This window comes from Clinocottus analis, unplaced genomic scaffold (genome assembly GCF_023055335.1).
Source record: "Clinocottus analis isolate CAN_PGR_092001 unplaced genomic scaffold, fCliAna1.0.p SCAF_5, whole genome shotgun sequence".
NCBI classification, from domain to species: Eukaryota; Metazoa; Chordata; class Actinopteri; order Perciformes; family Cottidae; genus Clinocottus; species Clinocottus analis.
In genome coordinates, this window is record NW_027176207.1 from 17,208,455 (window position 1) to 17,232,459 (window position 24,005).

Genomic DNA, 24,005 nt, shown 5'->3' on the forward strand with positions numbered 1-24,005 from the left:
AGTTTGAATGAGAGGAGCGGCTCCGATATAATGGAAAAGGTGTGTTTGAAGTTGTAATAGCTGCGATCATTTGGGAGAGTGCGCTCACAGCGATTGTCCCTCTTGATGAGAACATTAGTAACGTCAAACCTGCATGTCTTTGAGATCATGATTGTGGTATCTCACGTACGAATGTACTCTTGTCTTGATGCGTAATACGGCATTCTTGGGTGATTATTAACAATAGTTAGCAGCACATGGCTGTTATCTTGATCATAGCGATCTCATCAAGTTTAATCCACCCCTTATAGGTCAGTTTTGCCGCATCTTATTAAAAAGTACAAATATTGGCCTCATTTTGTTGCTTTTCATTTCACCCAGTGAGACTTCTAAATGGCAGAATTATTACAGTTTTAAAAAAAGCTTTATGAGTTTGTCCTGTGGCGTCGATGAATATCCAAAGAATGACATGTTGGTCTGTCAATTGGTCCCGTCACCATAATCCAGATTGACATATCTGAACAATCATTAAATCGGTTAGCCAATGAATTTGGTTCGGGCGTTCATATTCCTCTCAGGTTGAATTTGAATAATCCTCGTGGTCCGCCTGACTTTTCCTCTCGAGTCATCACGAGGTCGACGTTTGTGGTGTGGAAAAACCTAAACAATAATTGGAAGAACTGGTACCAACATTTATGTCCCCCTCAGGATGGATTGGAATCTCTTCACTTACCTGCGAGTCAAAAAAAAAGTATTTATCCATGGCTTTGATGCATGATCAAATACATACACCACTGATTACATTACACATCAGCCTCAGCTGCACTCTGTGGTTATTGATAATTACTACCTGTGAGCATGACAACACAATAAATTAAGATGGTGACTGGGTCAAACAATACACCAACAATCAGGTTCAACAATACACCGAGCGTGACCACTGCTCGAGGTATTTCGTCCCTGACGTGCGTGTGTGCAGGACGCGGGCCTCGCCTGCGGGTGGAGGAGCAAAGTGGAAGTACATACTGTATGTGCAGGTTGCAATGACAAGAGTGAACCTGCAATAGTGGAAAACATGTGTTTAAAAATTAAATTTGGCAGCTGATCACATTCATACGGTGCATGGACCCTTATCTGGTTACATAACATGGCATTCAGAGGTGATTATGAACAATAGTCAGCAGCGCGTGTTGCTGTTATCTTGAACGATATCTCTCGTATCAGCTTTTATATCCCCCCTAAATGTCCCTACATTTTTGCCACATTGTATAAATAGCACACATTAATGGTTAATGGTTTACATAGTTATTAGAGAGATGTTTAAACAGAAGACTATGGGGGTCATTTGAAATAGAAAATAAGTGAGTTCATCTGCCTTGAAACATGAATGTGGAAGTGACAAACCTGGAATGTGATCAGATGCATGTGATCAAGTCGTTTGAATGTGAAGTGAACATCAGCTATGACTGGAATGTGTCGGCGTGAGCCGCTCACATTCTTCTTCAATGCGTTCGGCTGAGTGATTATTACGTTCGTACAAAGGGATTCCCTCCCTCAGTGATCCTAATGGCTCTGCTTGTACATCTGTTATAGGTGTTTCCTCGCTGACGCACTCACTTCACTGTACACCGAGTTTTCACGGTGTGGCAGTAATGCGTGATTAGCGTTTAATGTGTTTGTGTTTTTTGTCCTTACTCCTCAGTTACTCGTCAGATTAACACAACATTGTATGTTAGTTTTAACAATCTCCAGAGGATAGATCCTCAAATTATTCGTGACCCATTGACCTTTCTTCTGGCGCTACAATCAACCCCAAATGTCTCGCTTTACATTTGAGAAAGGAGTAAACCCTTCTGTTATTCACTCCATCCCAGAGACTCATTGTTCTTTCGTTCTGCTCAATTTAGAGACACGTTGTCTGGTTTCAATGCTCCACATCTACAATAACACGCAGGTGTAAACCCTGATTCATCAGCTGAGTATAGGGTGTTGCGTGACTCTGAAAGCACTGGACTCAAGGATTCATAGGGACCTGTAAAGGTTTATGAGGCCAGCTATCAAGTTTCTTATCAGACTCACAGCTGTTTCTGTGTTAAGTCAGAACCACATGTCTAAAGATCAAAGTCAAGGTCACCAAGTCTCTCTCTGCTCGGGGGCAGATGTTTTTGGGCGGTGATAGAAAGTTGATGAGAGCTTTAATTTTCTGCCAACACAACTATTTGGTCTTAGCTACACGATAGGCAAACTATTTACACAGTCATTTCAGGATGGTGCTCTAAGCCCCATCCTATCAATGACATGTGGATATTGTTTTATGTTGAGTGGAATTCTTATTAGATTAAGTATGATCAGATGTATTATAATTATACTTCACTTGAGTATATCAATTTTGATGGGAAATCGTACTTTTTTTTACTCCACATCATTAATTTGAGAGATATTCATTTTTATAGATATGGATTTTACAATTATAATATATAGATATATGATTGTGTAAAATGCTGTGCATTGTTAAGAAACTAGTGGTTCCTCACCAGTTAAGAAAAGTTAACAGTTATCGGCGCCCAGTTCTGAGTTCCTGAGTTAATAGCATTCAAATACAATGATTTCATTCAAATACATATTCGAAATTGTTAAGTACACTGCAGAATGAGTTATTTCACTTGCTCTTTTGAGAAGTCTATTTTGCTGATAATACTCTCGCAGAACTTTTACGTCGTATATTATTATTATTTTTATATTGTGATGGTTTTTACTTTTCTCCATCTGCTCTTTCCCATCTTATTTGTTACTGCCGCTGTAGTTTCCGAGGGCCCCTGAAGGCACCGCCTCGCAGGGTGGGAGGGGATGTTTATAGCACGCAGTAAAAACTCCAACACGCGCCACCTCCGTGTTATTCTCCAGCGCAGGCGGCTTGTGTAACTTACCAGCGGGACGGAGGAGCCCGACGAACCCGCAGCCGCACGACAAGCAACCCGGACTCATCTCTCGCCTGTCAATTGATTATTTATCGATTTTTACTTTGCCTTCAAGCTCCGACGTGTCAGTGGGATTTTCAACGGATTTCGCGAGCACCACCTTACGAGCACCAGCAGCAGATAACAAAAAAAAAAAAAAAAAAAAAAAGCATTCCGCGCAGCTCCCGACATGCCGTCTCTGCGACACTCGTACACGGTGACTGTGCCGGAGGAGCCGGCCGCTTTCCCCCTGGACAAGCCCGAGCTGCGGCGGAAGAGCCCGTCGTTGTCCCGCTCCAAGCTGGTGTCAACGTTCATGGGTCTGATCATCAACCAGGCCAAGGTGAGCCCACCTGCGCGCTGCTTCGGTCTCTGAACGCGTCAGCTCTCTTCCTGGCACATTGACACTGTGGTCACATGTTTTCAGAAAATACATTTTTTTATTATTATTATTATTATTTTTAAGTATGCACTGTGTTTTTAGCTTTTAAAACATCGGGGGCTGAGGGTTGAGCATGGAGGGGTTGGTGGTGGTCTTGCAAAGGCCTTCGGATTATTTCTTTGATTTTCCTATTTTTCGCAAACATGACCTCAGTACAGTCTTTAACATAAACAATACTTGTGGATATTTAAATTTCAAGAACGGGGAGACAACTCGTTTCTTCTTCCATTTGTTTCTATAGTTATTGCATGATTGTATTTCTCCGGAGATGTTTTTTTTTTAAAACTTGGGTGAAGACCCGTGAAAGTTTGAGTGTTCATGGAAGTTTTAGTTCCTGTAGATCTAGCCAGTGTGCTGACATTGCAGTGTTTTCCACACAAATAGCGCAGGCAAATGAGTCATATCCAGTGAGAAAAATAACACATCATTGCTATCTATGCTTGCAGAGAACAAAACCAAAACCAAACAAAATAGACCCCATGAAATACAGGAGGTCACCTTAAGGTCATCACTAGTCAATTGGTGTTTGAGGGAGATGAGTGAACCTTTTGCACAAAAATGCCACTTTTAAAAGGACAATTACAACCATCTATAGATTTACATCTCATCATATTCAACTTTGAAAGCACAATTGAAGCCACGAGGAGCTTTGTGGAGGTCCAACTGTGACCTTTCTGCCTGTTATCTGCCCTTAAGAGGAGAAGGAGGGGGGGAAGGCTGTAATCGCACAGGCATGAGCACAATGCAGGGGAGTCAAGAACAGCGGCTGCCTGCATCAAAGTAGCAACTCGAGTGGGGCGTTTTGCATAATAGGAAGGAGCTCAGCTGATAAGGAGACCAAACTGACACCTTATCATCTGCACCTTGCTTTTTGTTAACACACGCATATACTCCGCATACACTTGTGGGTCTGATGTGTTTACACGGCAGTGTGAATTATTTTTGGTCGCAGGCAGCACTTTCAGTCCACGTCCTCCCTGAAAGGGAGATATATTTGGCGTGTCCACAGATGACCCTCTGGAATGCATGCTTGGTTTATACCGGGACATACTGCAGCTTATTGCGCTAACAGAGATGTTTGTGTAGTTTGCAGTGCCTCCAGATTTAGTGATGGCAATGGGTCGGTCGGCAAATCGCCTCGCTTTCGGACTTAAATAGCTCCGCAACGAAAGGATGGGTTGCCGTGAATTTTGATTGGTCTCGCACCATCATCAGCTTTTTCATTATCTATTAATAAACCTGTACTCAGGAAATCATTTGGGTTTCAAAATTCTCCAAAAAGAAACCATGTTTTAAACAAAACAAAAGGCCTATCACAATTTCCCAAAGCGTGACAATGTCACTACTTTATCCTCAAGCGTTCAGCTTAATATTACATAAACCGAAGAAAAGCCGTAAACCCTCCCAGTTCAGCGGTTGGAACCAAGAAATGTGTGCAGCAACTTTGCTTGTGAAGTTACACACATATGTATCATACCGGTTGCAGAATAATGATCACAAACCCTCATTTGTCCAATAATTTGTTTTAGGCCCAAATACCTGTAAAGCTAAAGAGATTCCCATGTATTTTTAATCTGAACTGACCAGCGAACACAGACATTTGTTTGTTTACTTCTATGCTAGCTACTGAAAGTATACGTGTAGATTTTTTTTAGCGATTTTTATAACAATGAATAAAAAACAACTTCACTTTTAAACTTCACTTGCACACAGTTTGGCAGAGTAGCTAAACGTCAATCGGCTAATGTTGGCGTGCTAGCAAGCTAAACTGTGATGGGGGAGCAAGATGACAACCTTAAGAATCTCAGCAATCCAATTTTTGGATATCTTCACATGCTCATGTTAGCATTGTGCCTCACAGCGCTGCTCGCAGGAATCTTAACTCGAGTTCATCCAACTTTGGTCGTCGCTCTTCAAGCGTCAGCTGATGAAAATGAAATGTGCGCTTCGCGCTGCGCTGTTATATATATTTTTTCTCTCTTCAATATCGTTTTCAGATAGAAGAAGCGTGCCAAAACTTTTTTCTAACCTTTTGGACCTCTCCCAGCGCTGCTGTTATGTAACCGAGACTCATGTTTATACTCTCGCAAAGGGAGTGGCATAGCTGGCACCGTGTGTGTGTGTGTGCGCGTGTGTGTGTGCGCGTGTGTGTGTGTCTTCGCGGGAGTGTCATTCCTCGGTCGCACGTTATGCGGCCTTGACCAGGCACGGGTAGATTGTTTAGGACACTGTGTTCTCTCTCGCTCTCTCTCTCTCTCTCTCTCTCTCTCTCTCTCTCTCTCTCTCCTTCTAAAGTCATCCCAACCGGTGGAGAGCGTTCTTGAATGCATCACCTCCATTGTTTTTTTTTTGGCGGCATCTCTTTGAGACCACAGAGCGTGCCAGGCCCCGCTGGTCGGTATTTACCAGTGCAGTGCAGCACATTTGGGACTCGGCGCCATATGGTCACCTTCAGACACGGCAGTGAAGAAGAGAGACACGAAAGGAGGGAAAATAGTTGAGATTTCGGCCCTGTTGACGGTTGATGTTTTCACAGTTCTGTTCTTTAGCTCCGCTAACACGACATAGGAGGCACTAACTAGGGCTGAACAATTCTGAAAACATTTTTATTTCTTTTTTTAAAAATAAACATCTCAATATGGCTTCTTGCAATTTGTGGTTGGCTGATGCCGAGTGTGTGTTTCAATATGCATCAGTAGTTCTGAAATAAGCGGAGAATGTGTTTTTAAAAGTCGAGAGTGATGTCGATCATGTCCATTTAATTGTGCCAAACCGAATTTGTGATTTTGATATTTTATACTAATTATCTAGCCCCCCGAAAAACATGAACTTGAACACTGGTTCCAGCCGGGTCCTTCTAGAGCTTTCGGAGCATTGCATCAGTACTCAACAGATGATTCACACCACGGGTGGCACCAGATATGTCCCACAAACATGTTGATCCTCGTCTCGGGCGGCGGCGACTTGAAACCCTCCGCACAGACAACTTGACACCGCGTTGTGCTCTACAGTTTCTCAGCAGAAGCCTTTTTAAAAAAAAATTTATTCTTCTACCTGTCACACGTGCCTGCCCCCGCCGCGTCACACGTGCCGCGAGTGGCATCTGTCCGGCGGGCTCCTCGGCGCCGGCACACACTGTGCGGCGCTCCGTCGGAGCACGTGGAAACAGGAGCCGATGTCCACAGCCCGGCGGCGCTGCCACGCTCGGTGCCGACAGTGTGACCATCAGATGGTTGCGCGTTGAATCGAGGCCAGGCCGCCCTCCCAGGCTTATTCACACTTGAGGAATGTAACGGGGCGGCTGTCGCGCATGAGTTACCTCACACTGTCACCGCGTGCAAGCGGCTGTACAGCGGGCTGCACGGACGAGAGGGAAAGAACAATGAAGAGCTGGAGGTACACTTTTAGAACGCGGCTGCGTGCGTCTCTTTAGCGTCAACGCATCATTACGTATTCATTGGACAAGGGGCGTTATAATTGAGGGGGACGTATAAGACAATACGCTCAGTTGTCCGCCTCTCTTTAAGGTTTAAATTTGAACTGTTCAATTCCCCACGATGACTCGGCGTGTCCCTTTTTTTTTTTTCACGGTCCGGCTTAGTGCCACATATTCAAAGTGGTCCACACAAGGAGGCGTATTGCTTCCGTCGTCTCCACGTTGACCCAATCATGTCGCTCCATCTCGGCCCAGGGGAAGACACACAAGTGTGAAACCAATCCAGAAATGTTTGTGATTCCTTTTTGAGAAATTGTGTTGAGCCCTGAGTTGAATAGATTCCTTACACTTGATGTTTTTGCAAGGTTCTCCTCACGATGTCTAAAATCATCCCCCAATAAAAGCGTGAACTAAAACCTCCTTTCTTCTCTATTTGAACAGAACAAGAGTCCCCAAGGCCTGGTGGGACTGAGGAACCTGGGCAACACAGTAAGTGCTTTCCCACCGCGGTCCGATGTCCAAGACGCTGCACTTTGACCCTCCGAGTCCGCAGCCTCGTTCACCTCATCCTTTTTCTTCTTTTTCCAGTGTTTCATGAACTCCATCCTGCAATGCCTGAGTAACACTCCCGAGCTGAGGGACTACTGCCTGAGAAACGTCCACCGCACGGACCTCAACAACAACAACTGCACGACGAACGCCGCTCTCATGGAAGGTAAGAACCGGAGCGCCGAGCACGTCGGGGGCACGCGCCGGCAGCGCGACGAGGAACGCGCGGGCGTCGTCGTCAGTGTCGAGTCACTCTACGACTCTCACGTTGTCAGTTCTTTATGCGATCCCTATAAACTCCACCGGGCCTGCTGCTAACAACCGCACACGGCGATCACGCTTATAGTTCAATAGTTTTTAAGTGTTTCGCCACACGTCGTCACGTGCGAGAAGACCCAAAACGAACTGCGTAGGCGGTGCTACTCGATTGCTACGAGGGCATTACGTAAACCTCACTTCTATGGGAAGGATTCTGTCCCGAGCTTATTTTAATCCGCTGTCCTCTAACTATAATGTACATGAAATGTGTGCTGGCGCAACATGAAAGGGATCATTTTCCCTCCTCCTCGGCGCCTTAAGAGGGTGTGTTGGCACACGATGTTCTCACAGTTCAGTGTGTTCATCATGATGTTGCCAAGTGTGTTTGTACACGCAAAGAATTTGGGATGGCGATTTGGTTCATGCCAATACAAGACTTGATTAATAATAGAAATGTCAAAAACAAATGGTGCTGTATGATAAACACGCCATAAAGAGTTCAAATAAATGTGTGGCTGCGGTGGGAAGACTCTTCATCATCGCACAGGAAGTGGCTCAGGTGTCCTCAGGTGACCTCACGGCACCGTCACAGCACGACACCCGAGCCACTTCCACCCCGCTGATGGAGACCTTGGCGTGCAGTGGAAAGAAAGCGAGACGGGAGATGGAGTCGAGAATTACTTTCGATGCGCAAAAAATTATTTATAATCGGTGAATGATTTTTTTTTTTTTATTATTAGGATTTTAGTTATTTAAGTTGAATAATAATAATGTTCATACAAATGAGTACAAATCTCCCAGAAGTTCAGGCTTGTTGGTGCCACAGCTTGATTTTTCTAGTCAAAACTCTGCCTCTTTAAGCTAAAGAAATGCACATTTCTCTCACAACATTGAGTGGAATATGTTGAATTTCATAAAGGGTGGTGTTCTTTTCTTCTTTTCCCGATTTGCAGTCTCATTTTCTGTCATTATTTGTCTTTTCCTTGCAGAGTTTGCAAAGCTGACTCAGAGCCTGTGGACCTCTGTAAACAACGAAGTCATCAGTCCCTCTGACTTCAGGAGCCAGATCCAGAGATTCGCTCCCAAATTTGTGGGCTGCAAGTAAGTCTTTCCTCCTCCTCTTCCTCCGCTTGTCAGCCTTTTTTCATTCGACTCAGTTCCAGAACATCAGCAGATTTCGCGGCAAAGAAAGTAACCATTCTCCTTCTGCCCGCTTGCAGTCAGCAGGACGCCCAGGAGTTCCTTCGCTTCTTGTTGGACGGTCTCCACAATGAGGTGAACAGGGTGACGGTCCGCCCGAAGGTGTCCGTCGAGGACTTTGACCACCTGTCGTAAGTCAGCCCGTCTTCTCTGCTCCCAATAAGTCACTCATAACCTTCCCTGTTACAAAGACACTCATTTCCTTCGATTTAGCACTTATCTGGCCATTTTTTAATAACTAATATTATCTTTAACGACAATAGTCATATGTACTATATGACCTTTTTTATATGCGCCTTTTTATTAAGAAAAACAAGTCATGTGAAACAGGCGAGTATTTTTATTTTTTTTCTCCTAAACTCTACTGTCTGGTTTCATTCACAGGGATGATGAAAAAGGCAAGCGCATGTGGAACATGTACTTGGAGAGAGAGGACAGCAAAGTCGTTGGTAAGGGATAAACCCTGATGGGCTGCATGATGACTTTATTTTTTTTTTTTTAAACCATTAAATGTAATCCCACATGTCTTGTTTCTGCCTCTTTTTTTTTTTTTAGATCTGTTTGTTGGACAGCTGAAGAGCTCTGTGACTTGCACCTTCTGTGGCTTCCGCTCCACAGTGTTCGATCCCTTCTGGGACCTATCCATACCTGTTGCACAGGTCAGTGCACACACACACACACACACACACACACAGACACAGACAGACTTTGGAAAGGTTTAGCCAATCCATATTTTGTGAAATAGTGTAGGCAAAGCTGTAACAACAAGCCATTTCTTGCCTGTAATTATCAAATGCTGAGGACAAACAGACAATGTGTTCTAAATACTATAAACAAAGTTTCATGCAGTTAGCTGTTTCCTGACTGGACTTGCTTTGTGCTCCGTCTCTGCAGAAAAGTTCAGGTGAAGTGAGTCTCAAAGACTGCTTGAGGCTCTTTACGAAAGAGGACGTGTTGGACGGGGAAGAGAGACCGGTAAGGGGCCGCTCCACCATCCTTAGTGAAGAAAACATCTATATACATGTATGGATTATGAAACGGCATTATCTCACCGCCCTCTCTGTGTTTGTCTATGTCTCTCAGACGTGCAACAGATGCAAAACCAGAAGGAAATGCACCAAAAGATTCAGCATCCAGAAGTTCCCCCAGATACTCGTGCTTCGTATCCTTTCCTCCCGTTTATTTGTTTGTTTGTTTAATGCGAGTGTCGTGCCAATGCTGTTAAACGACAGCAGTCTTCCGGCTAACAATGGTTTTTGTGCAGCATTTTAATGTGTAAGGTGTTCCTTGTGCTACAAACTACATTTACAATGTGTTGAACTGGTCAATCTGTGGCAATTTCATATGTAAAACTCCAAAAAAAAAAGTCTAAAACCTACTATTTAACTAATATATTTCCCTCTTGCTGTGGAGTAGACGTACTTAAAACACAATAATGCCATTTTGAGACCAGCGTCTGCTCCTTGACTCGCCGCTCCCCTCAGACCTGAAGCGTTTCTCAGACTCCAGCATCCGAACCAGCAAGCTCTCCACTTACGTCAACTTCCCTCTCAAAGAGCTGGAGCTGCGGGAGTTCGCCTCAGAGTGCAGCGGTGAGTTTTTGCCGACGGTGACGCGCACCGTCACCGGAAGGAGGGAAGGGCGGGAGGGAGGGTGGGGGGGGGGTTTGGCAGCGAGAGGGGAGGACGGTCCGTACACTTTCCAAGCTCTGCTGGAATTTGTTGAGTAATCAAAGCTCTTTGTGTCCCCGCAGAGCGCGCCGTGTATAACCTGTACGCCGTATCCAACCACTCGGGGAACGCTCTGGGAGGCCATTACACAGCCTACTGCAAGAACCCGGCGCTGGGGGAGTGGTACAGCTACAACGACTCCCGGTACGGACTCTCCGATCTACTCGGTCATCGTGTATGCTCTCGTTATCGTCTTATCAAGTTAGCGCAAAGCTACTCTGTGTAATTACACATCCTGCAGCTGCTGTCAAATAAAAAATAAACGGTTTCAACTTGTTGACTGATTAACGGTGCAGATTGGGTGCGTGCGCGGCTAGTGGCGGGGCTGTACTCAAAGAGACAATGCTCTGTAATAACCACGGTGTGTGTGTGTGTTGTGTGCAGGGTGAGCCCGGTGTCATCCAGCCAGGTCCGCAGCAGCAACGCCTACGTCCTCTTCTACGAGCTGGCTCCCTCCCCGCACAGCAAATATCAGACGTGTCGGCTTTAGACGCCGGCGGAGGAGTTGATGAGCTGCACCGCCGCCGCCTGCTGGGAGAGGGCTCCGCCTAGTGGAGAGAGTCCTGCCATTACGGGCTGTGAATGTGGAGCACTCGCAGGAAGGAAAGCGCCCTCTGACCTTCATTCCCTATATGTTTTTCGAGGAGAAAATAGGCCTGGATGTGACGGCACATTGGAACTTCAGGATGGTTCATGCTGGGCTCGTACGTTGGATGGAAATGAAGTAACAGAGAAAGACTACTTGCATTTAAAAAAAAATAATAAAGTTGTAGAATTGTAGAAAAAAAGACGCTCAACATCTGTGCCTGGACCTCAATCTGCACCCAGTCGAGTGGATTTTCTTTGATTTTTCTTTGACTTTTCGTGCCCTTTGGACGTGGACTATTAACCATAAGGACATTAATATGTGACGACATTGCAGAGACTTGAAAAATGCCTCACACAGCAAGTGCAGGATATAATTTATTCTATTTAACAGAACTGAAAGTGCATACTGTAGATATTTCATTGAACAACGCCTTATTGTTTCCTCTTAGAACAGTGGGAATCCAATATTGTAGAGAGGATGTTTGATGTCCAAGCACATATTATTTTTGTACAGTATTTATGGACAGCGCAGTGAATGTAACTGTTCTGTGGGAAAGCCAGACATACCAAAGCAGCTGTATAAAAATGCATCAACAGTACTTCTTGCAGCAATAATGTTTGCTGACTTTACACCAAAAGTCAGTTCAGAGTATATAAATGATTAAACTTAAATGTTAACTTATATTGCATTATGTTTTTTTGTTTGTTTTTTTATCATTCAACCCCTTTTTTTTAATCCATCCGGCAAAATGGAAGAGGAGGAATAGTTCATGAGGGTAAAAATATGGAGGGTTTTATGTGTTGTTTACCATTCAGCTAATCCAGTGACGATGATGAAACCAGACAAACGGAAAACCCAACGTATGACATATTGTCACCAAGGTGTGACGAGCCTCCAGGAGGCGGGACCATAAACTGGTGGCGGTCGGTCTCACCTCCAGCTTCCACATTGTTTTGTAATTCTTACATTTTAGTTATGATACATAAACAGTTTTTTTTTAGTAACGACTCAAGTAACCTCCTCTGACCAGCCTGGAGTCAGGTCATGACCTCCATGCGACCTTGTCAGGATCAAATTGACCATTTGGTTAGTTGGTGAAGTGCTTTATGGTATCAACGGTTTGTGGTCACCTTCTGTGACTAACCAGGTTGTGCCTACTTAAATGCACATTTGGACGGTACCATGCATGAGTGTTCTTATGGGGGAGAACCATAATCTAATCTTTTTGAAGGCGGGGTTCGGTCTACAGTTTTCTCCCTTGATAGTTTGTTGATGATCTCTGACAGTGAGTTTGTTGCAGCGTGGCCTTTGTCTCTTCTTGAGTTTCCTGTTTTTACGCCCAGCAGTGCAACAGTAGCATGTGTTCAAAGTGTCTGGCCTCTGGATGGACTTGATGCCGATGTACGTTCTCCTTTTGGCTCCGTCTTTGGTCTCAACCAACTCCTGAGGGAAATATCTTGCTTTTCAGTGGATACAACCTTCCATTTTGTTCAACGGGTAGTTTATCTGTTTGGTATTTGGTGCTAAGCGGGTAGTCTATATTGCGATTATACAGAGCTGATTTACATTGCAGCAAAGCTGTGGACCGGAAAACCTAAAGCCCCGTCAAGCTGAGGGAAACTACTGGGGACTAATTCTGAGTTCATCCCAACAAGCAACACCTTTTACATCACACACAGCAATTTCATTCATTGTTTATTAATTACTGCATATGAATTGGTGCAGCTTTTAGATGCCGCGCGTAAATGAAGCAAAATGAAAGGGTAGCCAATTTGAATGTAGTTAAAGTGATGCAACCTGCCATTACAATACATAACAAACACAACTGTACGCAGCCTCATAAAGGAAGGTTGCCCATGTAACACTATGTAATTGTGTAATAAGAGTATCGACTAGTACTATTGAAAAGCATGGCGTAACTGGTTATTTGTTCCCAATAGCACATTAGGGGTAATGCCTCTTATTAATCACCAGTGTTGAGTATAACCAAAATAACAAGCGGAGGTCTGTGAGTTTGCAGGACCTTCTGTGTACTTCAGGCTGAGTGAGCAGAGTAGGTCCGATCGGATCTGTGTCAGAAGCACCTTTAACCCACTTAAAACAAGGCCATCTGACAGGAGGGGGGGGGACTATTTCACACATCACCCACTAGAAGGAGCTGTGTGCAGCGCTCCTAAACCGGCTGGGGTCAGATTACTTTGAAGTTTAAGCCTCTACTGAATATGAACAACATGGCGCTTTTTGTTTATATTTTTATCACAACCATGGTATCTCATCTGAATACTTTGGGATCATTTGAAAATCAAACATTTTTCAACAAAAACAGCGCATCTTTTACGCATTGAAAAAATGAACATTTTGAAATGAACATTTTGAAATGTGACAAAACATTTTCCAAGCAAGTACAATGCATTTTTCATATCAAATAAGTCTCCATTACAAACTTACTTTGATAAACAGTAGAACATATTTAGCATTTAGAACGGGTCACATCAAATGAGCCTCCCAAAAATGCGCCGGCATTAACGTAAAGCCTATTTTTATCAGTAATCCTTGACAATGTAACTATAATCTGGTTGCACATTCTTTCTTTTTTAAATGTAATCTGTCGTTATTTCTCGTAATCTGTTTTCGTAATCTCAATTCACATGTTATCCGTAACTACCTGACCCTGATTGGGATGCTGATATTTATGATATATTATTGAGTAGTCGGTACCTTGATATGAGTCAAGTTACTCATTTATATATTCTGTTAAACGTTAACCAAACTGAGGCCAGAAAACAAATCGTTGCCGCATCGGGAAGAAACAACAACTGCCTGTACTTCATTCCACATTTCATCAACCAAACCCCATCAGTGGGACCTGGAAGCAAAGGTTCACTGCAGGGCATCTTTCCTCTCTCTTAGCCTTGAGCCCCTGAGCTTGTTTAAAGCCGCAGGGGAAAGAAATGCTGTGTTTGTGTGTGTTGTGTGCATGTGATTAGGTTTCTGTGGCCTAGACAGATGATCTGTTGTTGGTGAGGGAGCCAATTTGTGAGGAGAAAAGATAGAGCTATCGGAGCAGGGCCCACTGCATCTCCCACGACACTGAGATGGTTTGGATACACACAGCGAGTGGAATCAATGACACGATGTGAACCCGGCATCCACGGGGTTGTGGGAAAATAGGCCCGGTGTTTATCAACTTAATATAAATCAGACGTAGTCCGTGAAATCAAAATTGACATACAAATATGACCCAGTTTGATTGATTGTACGCTCGTGTATGGAGACATCGTATCTCATAATGATTTATTGGATGGATTGCGATGACATCGTGAACTGACATTCATGGCTCCCAGGCTGACTTTGGTGATCACCTGACGTCCTGTCGCTACATGACCTTTCAAGGTTTTTTTTGTGTGAAAATACATAAATATATCAATTGCAAATACATACACCTAATTAGAAATACATATTTGCTCATAAACTCTTCTGAGAAATATTATTGTTAATGACAAAAACATTCTTTGACTCATGCACTGATCAATTTTGAGATTTTAGGAACCTCAGTTCATCCAAAATACACATGAAGGTGTTTATTTTACTCCACCTGTTTGCTGTCAGCATGAGCGAATGCCTCATTAGCATATTCAAACAAAAATTTCGAAAAAGTACAATACCAAAATATAAGTACTCTGTGGAAGTTTCATGGCAAAATCGATCAGTTCATGTTTATTTTTTTCCCCGATTCACTTGAGGTATCCCCCCTTTAAACAAAAGAAACAGCCCTTATTAGTTTTTTTTTTTTTTAAATTGTTGTATCTTTAAGGACACACAGATAGCACTCTCCCCTCCCCCAACATGCACCAGCAGTCCCTCTGGCTCCCATGCACACCATATGGGCCGATCACACAGCTCAGGGGTATTAGCAGTCATTTGCCTGCATGGGAGCAGTGTTGTTGTCGTTTCCGTAACCAAGTGTTCCCCTTTGTTAACAGTTCCATAGCTAATGACCATAAAACCGTGAAGGCCTCACGTAGGCTAAAGTCCACTTTAAACTGCAGCTGTAATATCACAGGATTTTTTTTGGTGTAGATGTTATGCAATCTAATTAGTATGGTTTAAGTTAATATACCATTAAATAATCTGCAATCAATTATAGGCCATAGTTTAGTCCATATGAAGCTGTAAACGGGTCTAAGCACAACAGTATTAGGATAACGCAACAGCAACAACAACGAGACGACCTCTTGACTCAGTAGGCTACAAGTTAGTAAGAAGTGGGGGCTTGACAGGAAAGAACAACAATAATAAGATTGAGAATTGGATATGGCCGCCTTTACGATACGCTTTGCATTATGGGAAAACACCCAACAATGTCGTGAAATGAGACATCAATCAATTAAACTCTGTTCCAGGCATAAATAAAAACACATCATATTACATAATTGTACATTAAGGGGACAGTTTTCTTTCCCCCAGTGGGAGGCGATAACGGGCAAAGAAGAAGAAGAAGAAGAAGAAGAAGAAGAAGAAGAAGAAGAAGAAGAAGAAGAAGAAGAAGAAGAAGAAGAAGAAGAAGAAAAAGAAGACGAAGACGAAGAAGAAGAAGAAAAAGAACTCCGACGGAAGTGACGCAACTTCCGGTCAGATCCGCAACTATCGACGACACTTTTTTTTGTGGTTCCTCTACGTTTTTTTTAATGTTTAGTTGTCTATTCACTGTTATACTTGTATATTATATTACTTCATCTACGCTAAACCCACGTCACAATTATTATTATTATTATTTTTTATAATGCTATGCTCGCTTAGCTCCGAGCTCAGCCTCCTCGATAACCGGCGCTAACCGTGACGCGGTTATTGGTCACCAGCCGCTGTTCACATCCACAATGCATGCTGGTCTATGGGCGCAACCTTCACGCAGGGAGCGTAACCTGAGGTTAAAGCAGTCGCATCTCACTAAACACAGCCGAGCCAGCGAGTTACGTCACGAGACCTCCAGCTGGCTGCTCGTGTCATTGAAATAATCCCTCTTCAAGGAAACGTTTCTTCCCCCTTTACATGTGAATTTCATGAATCTCCTCATCACCCCCTCCTCTGGCCGTGATGAAGTGTTCCACTGAGCACCTGATCAAATCAAGGTCCACCAGCATGTTCTAATAATACAACATCCCAACAATAAATTATGTTTTTATACATATCAAAAACCTCAAAAGCTTTACTGTTTTTGAATGATTTGATTCTTCTGCATAATATAAGTTTGTGAAATAAGGCTGAATAATTACACAAAGCCTGCCCACCTGACTTCACCGATGCCCTTTGTTTGGCTTACTGAACTCATTTTAGTATTACATTTTACTAATTTGAGTGCAAGAAACATGATTTTAATCGGGCCTGCAAGATGATTAGAACATATGTCATCAATCATAACTGAATGTTGTCTACCTCAAGTGTGTGTTGAGTAACAATTGTGCACTGCATCAGCAGCATATATTCCTCGAAATAACATACAAAACAAGCAAGACAGCAGTGCAGAGGCAACAACAGCAAAACACGACAAATGAATGTGACTCAACTCTATTCATTCTATAAGAAATCTACACAGGGGGTTTGAATACTTCATATAAGTCACTCATAATCAAGTATTGCTTCATTTCTTGTAGAGGAACATTGTTGCATTTAATTGTCAGTGATGATGTAAAACTTGCAGGGCAAATTGGAGAGCTTCATCCACAGCTGGAGGTAAAAACCTCTCAATGAGCGCTCAGCTCGATCTACTAGCAAGTTGTTTCCCATCAAGCATTGCGCTTCTGCAGCTTGTGTCGAGAAGCTGTCAATCCAAACTTTGTGTTTCTTCATCCTGCGACGTTTCCAAGTCTCACTGACATACCAACTGTAAATGGGCACGTCCCTTAGTACCTGACGATCTCCTTAAAACGTACAATACTCCAATCGGAACCCGTCCCGCTACGAGTACAGAGCTGCTGTTGGTGTGACTCTGCTCAGGGCTCTTCGATGCAAACCTGCATCAAACTAATCGTGTTGCCTTCACCTGCAGTTAGTTGCTCATTCTTTGATGTCTCCAGGCCTTGTACCTGATTTACTTCCTTCCTGGTGGGTTGTCCTGAAGCGCAATACATTTATTGAGCCGTCAACTTGTACTCAGTGTTTGTTCTTCAGACAAGAACACTGTAAACTTTATGAAAACCACTCCCTTCCATTGTTTCTCTCCCTTGTCCTGTCTGAGCGGGAGTGTTGGCTGTCTTGGGACTTTTCTTTCTTTCTTTCGAGGTGTTTAACTGTGGACTTTCGTCCTCCGGGAGATCCGGCCTCTCCTCCTTTATCTCTCTCTCCATCTCTCCAGGGTGTCAGTGCATCATTCCAGATGTTTGGCTGTGGACCTTTGTCCTCCAGGAGATCCCGCCTCTCCTCTCCTCTCTCTCCCTCTGAGTAATTGCTTTCTGTGTCTCTTATCTGTGTGAATGGTGTGCCTGCGCTTCGCCTCCTGTGTTTGTTTAGTCTGTCCTCTTTTGTAGGTCTCCATGGAGGAGCACGGGTCATGTGGCTCAGGTCTGTTTGCCGCCACCTGGAAGCTGCTTGACATCTTCTCAGATCGTTTCTTCGCATTTTTATGATCTATAATTTTGTCATTGTGATCGTCTCCGCTGTAAGTTTATTATGTTGCCCAATTCTGTCCACAACATTTATTGCATTTCTGATGTTCCTTAGACGATACATAAAACTAAGTTGCCTATAACCATACTGAAGCGATGTCATTGTGCTTTGTACCAGCATATTACACCCAATTTTTATTACAAGTTATATTTGACCCGGCCCTTCCCTTTGGTTTATATCAGCTGTCACAAACTATACACTCGTTTCTAACTTATTGTGTATTGTGTTATATTATTACCAACATGCTAAACAAGCTTTTGTGTTTAATATTAACTTACATAAAATCCATTGTTATAACATAGAGCAACGTCAACATTTTTTAAATAAAGTTCATCTCAGGCATGAATTTAAAGAAGTTTGTAGGAATTTATAGTTCGACAATAGAGGTCGATGAAATAGATGTTTTCAGTGAGACAAGATAATAATGTACGTTTGCACTTCTGACTCATTTAGAGCAAAGATATTATAACACAAAGGTTTTTTATTTTTTATTTTATCAAGACTCAAGGTGAGCAAAGTCCATCAATGAGATAAGGAAAGCTCAGTGAAAAGCTAATAAATAGTCTTTGAATGGAGGAATTTATATAATCAGCAGTGAGTCGTTGCCCATTCAGCTTTGGTTATTGTTTTATAACACAGATGTGACATTATGTCACAGAAATCAATTAAGAGAACAATGTGAAACTGTTATTTATTAAATGTACGCATTGGTTACAAAGAATTTTTCTCCAAGCCCAGTCAACACAAAAGACTCCGCTGAAAAGAACGTCTGAAGGAATATCTGTATTCTTTACAAAAGACAAGAAAGATGAGTATTTTTCTGTATCACAGTGGCATTTGAGTTGACATTTTATTTTTCTCTGAGATCTCACGACCTGCACATGCTTCACACACAGACTGCTTTTGTAAAAAAAAATGTTATTAAGAAATCGGCCTCATTATTTAGCTCCCCTGAATATTAAAGTACAAAAGACCAAAGTTATTAGATCTAAAAGATATTAAGATACATATATTTAATAGATCAAACTCTCCCAAGAATTACATTTCATCCATTAGAAAAGGACTCTTTCAAACTAAAAGCACCTTTTCTGCCAATGAAGAAAAAACATAACACAAATATAATAAGTAAATAAAATGCATTTTCTATCTCAACTGATAGTCTTTTGATCAACTAAAGATAATTTCCTCATTCCACAGTCAAATTTACTTTAATGTCTTCCTCTTAGCCCAAGTCATTATTATCATGTATTGTTTTATTCTGATTTGAGCCTCTCAGACATTAAGATCTTTAATTTTCCAGTTGAAGGGTCAGAATTGGTCTCAGATCATGCTAGTGTACTTCAGCACGCCAAAGATACCTCCACCTGAAAGTAGAAACAAGTAATTTTTTATTGTGTAATCTAAACTTGTGTGCTTTCTTTGTAATTATTGTCCAGTGTGCATGTGCTGAATACTCAAAGTATGATTAGAATTAGTACATGACAATATTTTTCTGTCTGTCTGCCAGTCTTCTTTGGATTTCTATGTCGCTGCTGCCAGTTTGCACTTTGTTTGCGTTCAACTTGAGAGCAATGTCCATTGTTCAGGTGGACAATGGATTAATATGGAAGCCCATTATTGCCAGGAAAATGTAAAAAATAAAAAAAGGTGAATAAATGAATAAATACTGAAATCCATCTTGAGTTTTTATGTTTTTGAGATAATAAATAAAAGGTATGAGAAACAGTGGGACGTCAACATTTTAACTTACTGTCACAAAAGTATGATTATTATCATTTTGATGTAGCAAGTCAAAGTATCAAAAATATCGTCCACTGCCCCTAAATTAATATTTAGCGTCTCACCACGTTGATGTTTCGATCATCTGCAACTTTACTTCCCATTTTTTTACCTTCTAATAGTGAGAATTGGCTTTGCTTAAAACACAAAGTGATACCAATAAATGTGTTCACACTGGGCTACATCCATCTCTCGATCGGCAGATTTAAACAGCGAGGTCTACATGTATTCAGACGCTCGTGCCAAGGAAACATTTCTTATCCTTGCGTTGGTCAATCTCAAATTTGCCGAATCCTTTTAAACGGGTAGCAGGACGATGGGACGCAGAAACGAGGCGTAACCGTAAAAGGATGGGCTTGTGTTGTACTTACCGAGAGCAGCCACCCCAGCGATGGAGCCGATGGCGATGCCGGCTATGGCTCCAGATGTGAGTCCTTCTGATGAACCTTCTCCCACAGGGTTGGTTATCGGGACTGAAGTTGTTTCCGTAGATGGTGCAGTTTGTGACGATCCGGCAGGGGTGGATGGACCAGGGTTGGATGGACCAGGGTTGGATGGACCAGGGTTGGATGGACCAGGGTTGGATGGACCAGGGTTGGATGGACCAGGGTTGGATGGACCAGCGGTGGATAGAGCAGGCATCGTGGAATTGGTATTCAGGTCACCCGTGGTATTCGTGGAAGGTGCTAAACTTGGGGGCTCGACGCTCACCTGCCCTCCACATAGAATCACTATGTCAGTGAAAGCAAAAAGACAGAAAAGGGTTGAAGGAGAACCATACACAATGTTCCTGATATGATCAAAATGCATGTTAACTCATATTTCTACAAATCGTAGGCAGCAGCTACACACAAGCACTGACTTCATCTCATCTTTTATTTTGTAAAATCTCTCACATTTTTTCAAAACTGCCTGAGGTCATTTCAGCAACATCTATAAAATGTCAAAATGTTTGCTGTGATTTCAGGTAAAATGTGAACTATTCTTGGCTTAATCACAACGAACAGTGTTCACGGAGCAATTTAATGTTTGAGGGTTCAGATTGTGGTCTCCATTGTATGTGTAAGGACTACATGCTTTCAATTAATTATAGGAACAATGTCCAAGTATATAAACCTAGTCATTGACCAAATAGTGCCACAGCTTGACTAACCCTTTAAACAAACACCATCAATATTTATGACCCTGAAGTTATGACCTCTATCAACCTTGGCCAAGTACATCAGGTTTTTACTCTAATAAAAAGGACACGGTTTCAACTTTTAATAAAGCGTTAAAAGATCACACTCGTCAACAAAAGTAATTTGTCATAAAGTAGGAATTCAAACAGATTTGAGGAAAGGAAAGATACACATGTCAAGTGTTCCTCAACACAATTTCACACATATCCATTTCCTCCTCACTGTTTTTGGCATATTCCCACTTTGGGATGTCACACAGGTTTTTTTATGGCATTTGAGGACAACGTTCAAATGTGTCCTTATCGACCCTCTGATGAAATTTTGGGACTGTTTGTACGAAGAGATCACACAAGTCTTACTTTTGCTCCTTTAAATGGCCAATGTTTGATTGTTTGAACTCACTGAAGCGATTTCCACAGTTAGACACCATTATAAAAAATAACTTAATATGACCTTCGATCAAGGCATCATTCAAAAAACAGAATATATGTTGGGACTACTGCTTTCTAAATCAGTTAAAAGCATTTATGATAACAACTGGCAGGTTGTGAAACGTCCCTTTGACTAGTTGGATTATGACCACTTATAGCTTCTAAAATAACTTATAACACTTCTAAATGAGTACATGTCTTTGAATAATTCATGTTATATTAACATTAGTTCCGTAAACCATGAACATTTATTAAAGGATTGTCAACGTTTATAACTGCTGAACAACCAGGAAACAAATATCTTGTTAATGATCAATAAAACAGGAGTAAATTATTTATTAACCATCAGTGAAGCCATTTGTTACAATGTATTAACTCTGGGAACCTTATTAGACGCTGTTACCAAGAAGAGTCTGTAAAGTAAATATGGATATTAATGTATTTGTTTACCTGAGCCGAGAAGGCAAAGAACCAGGGCTGGAAGATTTAGTTGCATTGTCTCAGAGTGTCAGTGTCACAAAAAAACGGGGGCTAGGTCTGTCTTGAAAGACGTCTTTTGGATCACGAGGATGGCTGTTGGAAACACAAAAACACATTAAATGTAACATGTCCTCGTTCCTGTCTGCAGAAGTTCGATCTTTTTTGGCCATAAACAGGAGATTTATTCTTAAAAACAACACTAATTAAACCAGCTTCTGCCCTGCAAAAGAAATAAACTTCATAAAATCCACTTAAATTCACTTTGTCCAGCTTTTTACTTGTCAGACCCAAACTCATATTTCACGTGAAAGTTACAGTCAACATCAGAGTTTTCGAATTAACATGAATGATACGGTGTGAAAAAAAAAATGCTATTCTGAAATAAAAATCTAAATTGTGTACCGCCATCACTGTTCCTGACAATTAAAAGACACAAACAATTACAAAAAACATACGCAGTATAACTTTAAAGCCTACATTTTCTAGTATGTGATTAATTGTAATTACCTGCCCATCGGTTTTCAAGTACAATTTATAAAAACTATCAATTGATGTTTCTTTTTGTAAGAAAGATGTATCCGTCCTACATGTGGAACTCTATGTAGAACTCCAGGTTTTCTTTTAACATATCTCTTAGAGGAAAGCTGTGTTACTCACCTGAGAGGCTGTCAATGATGACTTTCTTCTTTTCCCGTAAGACCAGTCGAGATGTTCTGCTTTTATAACCCCTTTATCACACCAGCCCATCATCTCTAGCCCGCCAATCTTTGTGGTGTGTGTGTGTGTGTGTATGTGCGTGTGTGCGTGTGTGTGTTTGTGTTGCAATATATCACCACAGCTCAGCTATGGGGACATGGCATGTATTGATTTAATAGGCTTATTATTGCTTGCTGCAGGGCTATATTTGTATTTTATGGTTTCCCTCACTGCTGTGCATTTAAGAGACATCGGTCAGGAAGTAACTTATCATCTCCCCCGTAATGCATAAAGAGTGTAAGTGGACAAAGCACCATGAGCAGCCTGATGTCAAGCTAACTGCTCCTGCATTTGTGTCATGCGGTATGATTTCAACTTCAACGGCATGTCTTTAATAGGAAGAGAAATAATTAAACACTGTGTCAAAAGGTCTGTCGAAGCTCTCTGTCTAGAACATGTCAGGTGCAGCAATGTGGAGGGAGCTAACGCCAAAAGCTGAGACTGTCCTCGCAAGAAAAATTACAACATGACCCTTACGACTTGACGCAAGGGTCGATTGGTGTTTCCCTGATAGGCACCTCCTGTGTCAGATGCAATAGCAGAGGTAAGATACTGTGTTACGCAAGCCCCCTCGTGAATAAAGGTGGGGCGGGATAGTCTGGTCATCACAGATTGGGATTTTGCACTGCTCGCACCCTGTTTCCTCTCTCAACAATCCAAATTGGTTTCATGAAATCATGTGCATCTTTGTCCAATAGTTTTTGTGGTAAAACCAAACCAGATCTTTCCCATACAGATCAGAAAACAAACAGGCTTGCCAGAAAGAAAGAAAAAAGTATAACAATCCACCCAACACAAAGCCTTAGTTTACAGAAACACTTACGGAGTGAATTGCCCTCTTCTGGCAGTCGTTGCACTGCTTCACTTGTCCTTGAGTCAGCAGCGCTACCTAAACTAGCGTGTGTGCATCGCTAGCTGGGGCAATAAAGATTGATCCTATAGGCAACACAGCCTTGCAGAACAAGGTTGCTGTCAAAATGTGCTTCAGTTTGCTCTCCTTGGGGAGCTGCTCAGCCGACTGTGGCTGAAAACACACTGTCACCACAGCACAGCAGCATACATGTCATTTACATGGAAACGGTGTGGAAGAGTCACTCACAGCTGCCAATTTTTCCCAGTGACCAACCTGTAACCAAAAACAATCCCTGAGCCGCCCAGCAAAACGGTTGCATTTAGTTATCTTGGTGTAGGAACATGTACACGTGTTGCCGTCATGCAGAGGTCCCGCCATTGGCCACATTATGTGGAAAACCAAAGAGGAGACACTTTTTATCCATTATTGCTCGGTGAGGAAGTCGCTGATCGTTGGATGAGTCGACAGTACCCGTGTAGTGGTTACAGTAGCTTAACTCAAAGACTGTAATGAGGGAGAAACCTTGAGCCTTGCTCTGTCCAAAGGAAACAAAGTCCTACTAATATCACTGTCAAATCTCCAATATGAACACAAAAATACTTAAATACTGTTTGTTTGGAGGAGGTTTGGTGCAGCGAGACAGATAAAGAGCTGTTGCTTCTCAAAGCCGGAGAATAGGACAACTGTGTCGTTAAAGGAATGCTTGACATTAGAATGCATTC

At 42.3% G+C, this 24,005-nt stretch overlaps 2 protein-coding genes across 2 annotated transcripts; one reads left to right on the forward strand and one right to left on the reverse strand.

The window, feature by feature from the left end:
• The first annotated feature begins 2,634 nt into the window (after positions 1–2,634).
• LOC137803041 (ubiquitin carboxyl-terminal hydrolase 2-like) lies at positions 2,635–11,368 on the forward strand. Its single transcript, XM_068601293.1, has 12 exons — positions 2,635–3,279; positions 7,256–7,303; positions 7,403–7,529; positions 8,611–8,722; positions 8,842–8,952; positions 9,206–9,270; positions 9,377–9,480; positions 9,716–9,796; positions 9,905–9,983; positions 10,306–10,413; positions 10,575–10,695; positions 10,936–11,368. Exons 1-12 carry the CDS (start codon positions 3,127–3,129, stop codon positions 11,039–11,041), a joined length of 1,215 nt encoding a protein of 404 aa, XP_068457394.1. The 5' UTR covers positions 2,635–3,126; the 3' UTR covers positions 11,042–11,368.
• A 7,175-nt stretch (positions 11,369–18,543) lies between these two features.
• Positions 18,544–23,418, reverse strand: LOC137803044 (gamete and mating-type specific protein A-like). The gene is made up of 4 exons (XM_068601296.1): positions 23,254–23,418; positions 21,645–21,767; positions 19,954–20,313; positions 18,544–19,167 (listed from the first exon to the last, which is right to left on the reverse strand). Exons 2-4 carry the CDS (start codon positions 21,688–21,690, stop codon positions 19,124–19,126), a joined length of 450 nt encoding a protein of 149 aa, XP_068457397.1. The 5' UTR covers positions 21,691–21,767; positions 23,254–23,418; the 3' UTR covers positions 18,544–19,123.
• Positions 23,419–24,005: the final 587 nt, after the last annotated feature.

Excerpts from the sequence above, each read along its gene's own strand:
- LOC137803041 (XM_068601293.1), top strand. The coding sequence starts at position 3,127 with ATGCCGTCTCTGCGACACTCGTACACGGTGACTGTGCCGGAGGAGCCG. Across the intron at positions 3,280-7,255 it reads TGATCATCAACCAGGCCAAG|AACAAGAGTCCCCAAGGCCT; the intron begins GTGAGCCCACCT and ends CTATTTGAACAG. Across the intron at positions 7,530-8,610 it reads GAACGCCGCTCTCATGGAAG|AGTTTGCAAAGCTGACTCAG; the intron begins GTAAGAACCGGA and ends TTTTCCTTGCAG.
- LOC137803044 (XM_068601296.1), bottom strand. The coding sequence starts at position 21,690 with ATGCAACTAAATCTTCCAGCCCTGGTTCTTTGCCTTCTCGGCTCAG. Across the intron at positions 20,314-21,644 it reads TCTTTGCCTTCTCGGCTCAG|TGATTCTATGTGGAGGGCAG; the intron begins GTAAACAAATAC and ends TCACTGACATAG. Across the intron at positions 19,168-19,953 it reads CGCTGGGGTGGCTGCTCTCG|GTGGAGGTATCTTTGGCGTG; the intron begins GTAAGTACAACA and ends TTCTACTTTCAG.